General features: G+C 42.2%; 1 protein-coding gene across 4 annotated transcripts in view; it reads left to right on the top strand.

Moving 5' to 3' along the window:
• Positions 1-1,562: 1,562 nt before the first annotated feature.
• The window catches only part of CTTN (cortactin), a 40,475-nt gene continuing 31,838 nt past the window's right edge, over positions 1,563-10,199 (top strand). For 3 of the 4 annotated variants that reach the window (XM_006171231.3, XM_006171230.3, XM_006171228.3), the window contains exons 1-4: positions 1,563-1,660; positions 6,256-6,342; positions 6,718-6,791; positions 8,952-9,081. In XM_006171231.3, coding sequence (XP_006171293.1) covers positions 6,256-6,342; positions 6,718-6,791; positions 8,952-9,081 — 291 coding nt within the window. In that variant the 5' untranslated portion in view covers positions 1,563-1,660. Of the gene's footprint in view, positions 1,661-5,621; positions 5,707-6,255; positions 6,343-6,717; positions 6,792-8,951; positions 9,082-10,199 lie in introns of all 4 variants that reach the window. The other variant, XM_027769392.1, reaches the window with a different exon arrangement.

Raw genomic sequence — 10,199 nt, 5'->3', positions numbered from 1 at the left:
AAAAAAAGTGCTTATTCAGATTCTTCCCTCACTTTTTTTTTTTTATTTAAAACTTTTTTTTTGCTAGGGGAATGTGTGTTTGCCTAAAAGAGACAGACAGATAAGAAGAGGTGAAAGCACCACCCATGGGAATGGTCATACCACGATCCCTTCTCCATTTCTCCCTCTTTTTGAGGTTTTAAGCATGTACATGGGCCCAGCTTGTTTCTCAGACTGCTGGGTCTAGGACTCAACTGCTTGTTGACCATGTGGGATCCAGTCAACCACCATTCTGCAGGCTGGCCAACCTTTGGGTAGTGTTTTTGTTTTTAAGGTTTTTGCCATAGGGCGTGTGTGCTTGCCAGAGAGGAGAGAGAGAGGGAAAGTGAGAAATTACTCTGGGCGGGATGGCCATGATGCAGTCTCTTCCCTGTTCTCTTCTCAGGGTTTTGGGCATGCCTGCACATGTGTCCAGTGAGATTGTCAAGCCACTGGGTCTGGGACTCAAACTGCAGTCCACCTTGTGGGAATCCAGCTGCCTTAACCACCATGCTACCCGCTTGCCCCTTGGGTAGATTTTTATAGGGTTACATGAATAACTGCCGTTGCTAGAATGTACTAAGCAACCCACAGGTTTTCCAAAGGGGACTCCGTGGAGAGAAGGAGCAAGTATTGCATAGGGAGCTTGGGAGGTAACTAATCATGGCAATAAGCACCCCATTTCTAGTTCCTAACTCATGAGAAGCTACGTGCTCATACAAGTGGCTCTGCCTATGACCTTATAGGAGGCAAGGACATTTTATTCTTGTGGTGTGTAGTGTCTAGTGATGCTGTATCCAGTTGGGGCTGATGTACAGTATCAGGGAGGAGGCGTGCCACCATCTGGCAGTTGGAATCTTGTTCTCTGTGCGGGGACCATACAGGATCATTAGGAGTGCAGCCTAATTCCCTCCTTCTCCGCGCTGGGTCCACTGTGTGTCACATCCTGACAGACTGTTGATTTTTTCCTCCTAGCCACATCATGGTACTTTCAAGGAAGATTTTATTATTAATTTTTTTTTTAATGCATGCATGCCAGAGGGTGTCTGCACTCATGAGAGAGAGATACAAAGAGAGAAAAACTCTTCAGTCCCCAGTGGGCTTGGCTACTCTGCAATTCCTGTCAGGATTTGAGCACACATGCATACAGGCCTGGCGTGTTTTTCTTATATTATTTTTTTAAAACTCATAGTAATAGAATTTTATTGTTTTAGCAATATTATACATTATAATAGAATGAATAAAAATGGAAACCTTTTAGGATTTTAGCAAGCAACATATGGTAACAATAGAGGCAGTAATGTCTGCTTGCATTAAGAAACGTGTGGTTATACATTTATTGAAACTTATTTGGTTTTTCTGTGTTAAGCTTTTTGATGAGTAAAATGTGAATCTTTCCATCCTCCTTTCAGATTTCTTTACAAAACTTTGTTATATCTGGGAGGATTTCCGAGGTATTCTATAAAGATCTTCACACTTAAGGATTTGCCCAGGGAGCCTGTCAACAGCCATCATCTGAGCTCATTTCCCTTAATCTTTTTACAGACAGAATCAGTCCCAAATGCCTGCAGATCCCTCATTGGATTGCTGTGTTGTACACAGAGCTTTGTGAACAGCCCCGTGTCTTCAACTGGAAAGAAAGGTTTGTACGTTGTGAGCTTTCTGATAACCTTCCCCCTCTGATGGTGAGGGTACCATCCCTTCAGCAAGGAGAGGCGGGGTGCTCACCCAGTGGGATTGAGGGGAGAGGGACAACTACTTTCTGGAAGGTAATTTACTTATTAATTTTTTAAACATTATTTTTTATTTTATTTAATTAATTTATTTATTTAAGTTTGACCAGAGAGGGACAGAGAGAGAGAAAGTGAGAAAGCAAGCCACCAGGTCTGGGACTCAAACCGTGGTTGGATGTGTGAGAGTCCAGCGCCCTTAACCACCATGCCACCTGCCTGCCCCAGGAAATTTCATTATTTAAAAAAATCAAATCAAGTTTCTGGTGTTACCTGTGACTTAGAAAGAAGAGGAAATTGCAGAAAGCTGTAGTCAAGGAACAGGAACTATTTCTGACCTCTTGGGAACAATCCGGCTTCTCTTTTTTATGTTCTTAAAGTGGACGGAGCCACCAGCAGCATGGTGCTATGAACTGTTTAGATGTGCTCATCTTGTACCTTGGTGAGGCTGGTTTCGAGGACCATCAGTAAAGATTATGCTCTATCAATTTTTCCCCCGATGAGTCTGAAAAGTAACGCAGAGACAACCTGCTTTCACCTTTGACTTGGGGGTGAAAGCTAGTCTCCCCAGCTCCCTGATTCTAGTTGGGTACATGGCTGTCAAAACAGGCAGTCTTGTAGTTCTTGATTTTGGTCTTGATGTCTTCTGTCATGGTGCTGACTCTAAAGATGTCCCTGCAGCAGCTTGTACCTCAGTGTGACCCTCAGCAAAGATGCCAGAAGTGGACAGTATACCTTACAGTTTTAAAATGCTAAGGAAGAAGGGTGGACTACCTACTTTCAGATCTTTCTCTCTTTTTTTTTTTTTTTTTGAGAGAGAGATTTTTGCTATACAGTGTGTATGCTCACTGGAGAGACAGAAAGTGAGAAGTCACTCCCCACCCCAGGGAGGTTGGCCATACCTGGCCATGCCACAGTCTCTTCTCCATTCTCCTCTCAGAATTTTAGGCACACGTGCACTCGTACCTTGCATGAGTTTTAAGCTGCCAGGTCTGGGACTTGAACCGTGGTGGACTATGTGAGAGTCCAGTGATGTAGCCATTGTGTCATCTGCTGGTCCCTCAGATCCTCTTAATGTGGGAAAAATGGCATTTTATATATAGTATATTGCCCCAAATAGATGACAAAGCAACATACTAATAAGTAACTTGAAACATTTGTTGTCAGTCTGGGACTGGCCCCCATGGATTAGTATTTAAGGGAGCTAGATCTCACATAGCTGACAGTGGTTCAAATCCCAGTGCTTTCTTCCCCCCCCCATTTTATTGATTCACAAAATACCTTAAACTAAAAATATGAACAAGGCTGGGATCTAGTTACAAGTGCACTGTAATTTTCTTCTGAAACTTTTTTAAAATTAATTAACTTACATTCATTCCCTGAGCATCATCATAGCATACAAAATGTGATTTCCCATCCATAATATACTGCATAGTGGCTTAATCATAGATGTTACTGTCAATAATTTTCCATTTCTAGTTTCATATACATATATGTGTGTGTGTGTATTTCATACATGTATATATATTTTCCCCCTATTTCTCACCCTCCTGCACACTATCTCAGTTGTCTACAGTTGCTTTCCATTCCTTTTTCCCCCCCACATTCTATTGATTCACAAAATTTCTTAAATAATCTAACCACTTTCAATAGCAAGTTCAGCTGATATATACACATCTGTGAATACATGTGTGACTTAGGCGTGAACCTCTGAGTAGAATGAATATACTATAAGGTAGCTCCTAGCTGATGCTAAATAGCTTATTATGGCCATGAAATAGGTATTTTTGAATGTCAAGAAAAGTAGTTTTATCTTTAGTAAGTAAAAGAAATGCTAAGGAACTTTGTCTAAAACTTTAAGCCAGGAAATAGGTTACGATTCTGTTCAAATAGTAGGTACGTGAACCTATTGGCAGCTCAAGACAGGACAAAAATTCTTAAAACCGGAAAACAAAGCCTAGAAGAAAATCAGCAATGTTTTAGTCAAAAGTCATAAAATGCTGTTTCACCAGTTCAGTCTCATGTACTTAAATCTATCTTCTGTTGTGGTTCGATCTTCCTGATTAAATTCTGAGATATAATATTCAGCTCCAGACTTGTCCCTGTGAGTAAGTTGGCCATTTTCTTAGTTTTAAACTATTATTTCTGTGTGTCTATTTAATTTTCCTGGTATAGCACTTCCTTGAGAACTTCTTAGAGATCTGATCTGGTGTTGGTAAGTTCTTTTGTGTTTTGTTTACCTGAGAATGATCTTGTCTTTTCTTCCCATATGGAGGATAATCTTGCCAGGTACAGTATTCTTGGTTGAGATTGCTTTTCCCTTAACATTTTGAATATATTTTCCCACTCTTTCCTCGCTCACATTGTTTTCAATGAGAAGTCTGCTGTTAGTCTGATGGGATATCCTTTGTAGGTAACTTGCCATTTCTCTCTCGCCAATCTTAGTATCTTATCTTTGTCTGTGGTTTTGGTCAATTTGGCTATAATGTGTCTTGGAGAAGATCTTGGATTGATTCTTTTTGGGGTCCTTTGTATTTCTTGGAACTGGGTCTTTGAATGCCTCTCTAGATTTGGAACGTTTTGTTGCAGGATTTCATGGACTAGATTATCAATGTGCTTCTTAGTTTCTTCACTTTCTGGGATACCAGTTATCTGGATGTTTAGACGTTTGATAGTATCAGTATTACTAGTATGTTATTCTCATTTTTTGGGGGGCCAATTTTCTCAGTCTTCTACGTGGACTTTTCTAGGCTAGCTATTCTATCTTCTGCATCTGAGATTCGATTTTCTGCATGATCTAGTCTGCTTTTAATACTTTCAAGAGAGATTTTGACTTCCTGTATTATAGCCTTTATCTCTAACAGGTCCATTTGATTCTTTTTCATAGTGTGTATTTCCTCTTTTAGATCTTGCAAGAATTTCCTCACTGGAACTTGTCTGCTCCTTTCTCCTGCCTCTTCTGCAGTTCATTGTCTCTCTTCTCTTTCATCTCTGTTAGCTTTGTCACTATGAACATTTTAAATTCTTTATCAGACATTTCCATGAGTTTCATTGTACTGTCTGAGGATGAAGAGGAGTTATTCTTTTCCCTTGGAGGAGAGATATTTTCTTGCTTTCCCATACTTTTTGTGACCCTGTGGTGATTTCTAGTCATCTGATGGATGGTACGTTTCTTTCTAATTCTTAAAGTTCAATCTGAGCATTTAGAGGTGTGCAGAAGGAGGTGGTCTGCAGTCTCTCATTCTGTTTTCGTTCTTTGGTTCAGTGGGAATAGAGGAATATTCTGACCGTAATCGTATTCAGATGTTTGGATCCTGTTCACTTGGACCTGTCTAGACCCTTAGTGTGTAGAGGCTGAGCAGCCAGTGAATAAAGATAAAGAAAAAAGAATAAAGATAAAGAAAAAAGATCATTTTGAAAAACAGAATAATGAAAACCACACAGCGTGCATGCACGCCACGCACAAGTAATATTTCACAACTCAAGTTCAGTATCCATCTCAAGGTGAGCCTGGCCTGGGTTTGTGCCTTTCCTAAATGAAATGGGGAAAGGCAGCAATTATCATAACAAAGGAGGGACTTGAGAGCTCAGACAGTACTGTACCTTAAAAAATAAATAAAATAAAAATTAAAAGTCACAGGGAGATACAGTGAGACAGACAGAGAGAGAGAGAGAAATGGACAGGAGACAGAAGTAGTCGTACCCACTAGAAATGAATCTGGAGGAAGAAGTCTCAGCAGAAAATCTTCATTTTTGGTCAAGAAAAGCAGTATTTCACAGCTCAAGTTCAGTATCCATCTCAGGATGGGGCCAGCACTTGATTCTTGAAAAACACACCAGGTACCTGTGTGTGCATACCCGAAATCCTAACAGGATCAAGAAATAGTGAAAAAAGGATTGTTGCTGATCACACCTCGCTGGAGAGTACTTTCTCTTCTCTTCTCTCTGTCTCTCTCTGGTGAGTGCACGTATCCTCTGGCGGTTAAGAAAATTATCAGTCTGAATTACGGAAATCTTGTATTCCTAGTAAGCATTTGAAATAAAAATGGGTACTCTTTTAAGAAACTTATGATAAAGTAACACTTAATGTGAAATATACCACTAGTGATCGTTAGTAGATTCATAATATTGTGTCACCCAAAATGGTGCTTTCTTTGCTTGAAAAACAGGTTGTCATAAGACTCTTAGCAGAATAGGAACATGTTTTTAATGGATGAAGTAAGTGCACACCTAACTTCTTTATTTCCTAGGAAATTGTCTCACTTCAATGAAAACAGAGTTTTTCTGGTAGATTTCTGATGCCAGTTGACAGCTGCATTGTAATTCATGGTATTTGGTTTCTTTTATATCTGCAGTTGTCATTTAAGCATAGGAATTGTAAAGGGTCATTTGGTCACGTAGCTCCCCATTGTTCATGTGTTGCCGTAGAGTTTTGGTGGTCTTGGGCCAAGAGCGTATCTGTCACCCTCGAGAGTGGCTCTCCTGACACTCAGTGTTGCTCTTTCAGATGTGGAAAGCTTCGGCAGGCCACGCTGTGTCCATCACCCAGGATGATGGGGGAGCTGATGACTGGGAAACTGACCCTGATTTTGTGGTAGGAACCAACAACCTGTTTCTGTTCCGTTTTAGAAAAAATTTTCCTCTCTTTATTGACGATAGAGCCTGTATGTGAAGGGTCCTTAGGAAGACCCTCCACCAGGGGAGGGTACCCCTTCCTCCATTCCTCTTGGGCATTGGAGGACATATCTGGCATGTTTGGGGTAGGGGATTTGAACTACAGTGGCCATGCGGGATCCAGCTTTACTTAAGCTGTGTACTATTGGATATCCATTGTCACAGTGCCTGGGCATGTCCCTGTGGAGCTTGCCTGCTTTTCATTTTTGTTATTTTCCTGGGTTTTTTGTTTGATTGGGTTGTTAGTTGTTTTGTGCTCCAGGGCATAGGGCTTACTAGTTATTTTTCTTTTTAGAACGATGTAAGTGAAAAGGAGCAAAGATGGGGCGCCAAAACCGTGCAAGGGTCTGGGCACCAGGAGCACATCAAGTAAGAGACTTTGTTAATATTTTTATAAATGTGATACTCTGCGAGATGAAAATATGTAAAGCATAGCGCATTGCCCTGTCTAATTAATTTGTGTAATACCAGTTACATGTTAAAATTGCTCTTTTTGTCTTACTGACATATTTATATAGTAGATGATATAAATTGTGTTATGTACTTAATGTAGGTATATTTATGTGTATGTATATATGCGTACATGTATGCTCAGTAATTTAAAATTTTCCATTGTAAATGATTTTCATATTTATAATTCTAGAGAGTCTATTTTCAGTATTCTGTTCATTGAGGAGCAGTTATCTAAATTCTTTTTTCTATAGGCTGGAGGTTTTTAAAGTATGAGATGTCTTTCAAAAACTTGGACCTCAAAATTACACACACACACACACCCTCTATTATTATTGGAAATTATTGTGCATTGTAGAATTTAACAGTTGGGTACTGCGAGCAGAATTCTAAGCTTTGTGTTCTTATAAAAACCCCAAAATAGGAGGACCGAGAGAGCCATGTCATTGTTTCTAACTTGGCACTATCGAAAATGCCAGCTCTTTGGGCAGTTTGTTTTCTCATCAGGAAGTATAGATAAAAGGAACTTTAAAATGTTCTCAGACTTCTATTTTAGGCTGCTCTGGGTTCAGAGTTTACCCTCTCGTCCTCTAGTTGTAAAGGAGCACTGGTGACCCGGTGACCTGCTTTGGGAAGTCTCTGTCTTGCTTGGCCAGTGTCTTTAGCTAGAAAGATCCAGTAAATCATCCAGAAGAGAAGACAGTGTCTGCATAGTGACTTCATAGACATCATTGCTAGCCTCTCTCTGCCTTACTCAGCCTACCCCTTCTATAGACGTGATCTGAGGATACCCAGCTCCCTGGGGCCAGCTGGGGAGGAGGGTGCCATGGGAGCTGACCTGGGGCTGTGCCGCAGCTCTAGGTTATTCACTGCTGGGTTAAGTAGACTCCTGAAGTGGTTACGTGATCTGTGCCTCGTCTCAGGACTTCTATTCTCTGTGACTTCAACAAATGCTGGGGAGGGTGGATTGGAGTTCAAACAGAACTCTCTGGACATCCAGCCTCGGATTGATTAGGATCCATTAGTATTTGGAGAGGGAACATGTGGAGAATAGGACAGTTCTTAGTATCCTGTAGTCCTTCCCGGATTTTAGAATGAGTCTTTTGTTCCCTTGTTCATAAGGGGGTGGGGTGGTTTCCAAGTCTGTTTTTTTCTTTTAATTTAACTTTATATATCTATCTTTATCTGTTTATCTATCTATTTGTTTTATCTATCTATTCATTTATTTAAATTTGACTAGAGAGGGATAGAGTGAGAGAGAGAGAGAGAAAGTGAGAAAACAAGCCGCCAGGTCTGGGCCTTGAATCACGATTGGCCATGTGGGAGTCCAGCGCCCTTAACCACCATGCCACCTACTGGCTCCCCCGGTTTGTATTTTATCCATGCTTCTGAGATTATTGTCCAGATTTTGAAGGCGTGGCCATGGTCTCTCTTAGGCAGAAAGACCCCATTCTAAGAAGACTTTTGTGCTGCTCTGGGGTCTTCTGGTGATGGCCACCTGGCCTGCTAAATTTTGACCATATCTTTAATCTCTTTCACTGTCCCCTATATTTAAAATAAAAAATGACCTTTACATGGTAAATTGTGAACATCATTCATTTTTGAGCATATAACAAAACTGGAGTACTTCAGCCAAGACAAACTATCCAGATGTTTAGTGTCTCAGGACTTCTGTGGTGTCCTTGGGATATCTGGAGTATGGGACCTTGCACTGTATTTCCCTCTTTGCCTCTGGATGCTGTTTAGATAACCAGCTTGCCTAACTCATTTATCTACTAAATGAGAAACTTTTCTCCGTAAGAAGTAAAGTTCAAGTTTCATCAAGGCTGAACTTTGGGGGCCAGTTGGGCTGTTCGGATTAGCGTCTCTTCTTTCGTCTGACTCGGAGAACTGCTGAGGCAGATGCACTAGCTGGCAGAGTCGTCAGGAAAGTAGAGCGAAGGCAGGGAATCGGCCAGCACCAAGTAACAAACCCATGCAGTTACAAAATAACGTCCCCTGTCCTTATTTATCCTACTGGGTGGCAAAGATGCCTGTTTGTTTGATGGATTTGTTCCATTCTCTTTGCTCCCCTTCAAGCATACACAAACTGAGAGAGAATGTTTTTCAAGAACATCAGACCCTCAAGGAGAAGGAACTTGAAACCGGACCAAAAGCCTCCCATGGCTACGGAGGGAAGTTTGGCGTGGAACAAGACAGAATGGATAAAGTAAGTGGGCATCATCTGTCCTTCAGGCTCTTGGCACGTTTGGCCACATGCATGGTTGACAAAGGAGTCTCTCAGATTTTTCTCTGAGATTAAGAGTCTCAAGTCGGTTTAAGGATGAGATTTGCCCAAGGTAGTCCTCCACTGACTGAACTTATTCTAAAGTGCTTCAGCTTTTCTAGAAACTCTTTTGTAATTCTTAGAGGTCCAGGGGAGTGGGTGATATGTAGGAGGCCCTGAAAGGGGTCTGGCTCCTGGGACCAGCACTGTGGTCAGGACAGGAGTCCAGAGGTGTCCTGACCACAGATACCATTGTCATCCCGGCCCGCAGTGCCAGATAGCAGTGTAAATCGCACCAGGCGCAGACTAAAAGCAAGCCTCTGAGCCTCATTACTTCACTCACATGTGGAAATTCAGGGTTTGGTGACTTGCAGAGAGGAGTAGCCCGACCTTCCCTGTGAAATCAGTGCCAAGGAGGATGAGGCGAACACTCCTCTGATCGAAGGCTATACCCTCGTGAGCAGTCACTGGTAGAATTTAGGCCGCCAAGCAGGCGTGCGTTGAAGTCGTTGACTAAAAGCAGCCTTTGATGGATCTTTTTGGTCTTTTCTACCTAAGAGAAAGGGAGCAGACGTTAGCACAGAAGGGCACTGTTTTCCTCCCTGGAGAGAGGTGGCAGTAGATTGCAATGTGTTCGTATGCCTCTCCATCGAAGTAGGTCTTCACATTCTGCAGACATCCTGCGGAGGCGGGGCTCTGAGCCTGAGCAACGTGCCGTCGCTCTGACCTGACAGGAGTTTGCCTCTGCTCTGTGGGTAGGAGTGAAAGCACCCGTGGTGTCGCGTTCTGGTTGGTAATTTCATACCTCTCCTGGTCACTGGTGGGTCGGATTAAACATCTGAGCCACACATGGCTGACGTAGCTGTGTAACAGTGAGCCACGCTCCATGAGGTCCACCAGCAGAGTGGCCTGTGACAGGCCTGGGCACCCCAGACCATGTCCAGGAATGGCCTGGAGCTCGAGTCGATGAGGAGCCGTCTGCAGGAAGGAGACCTGGGCGTTTGCTGTGTCATGTGCATCACGACTACAGAGCTGTCCTGCCACTGACATGGCAGTGTCGG

This window comes from Tupaia chinensis, unplaced genomic scaffold (assembly GCF_000334495.1).
Source record: "Tupaia chinensis unplaced genomic scaffold, TupChi_1.0 Scaffold149501_1, whole genome shotgun sequence".
Lineage (NCBI taxonomy): Eukaryota > Metazoa > Chordata > Mammalia > Scandentia > Tupaiidae > Tupaia > Tupaia belangeri.
This window is presented reverse-complemented; position numbering and strand designations above follow the sequence as displayed.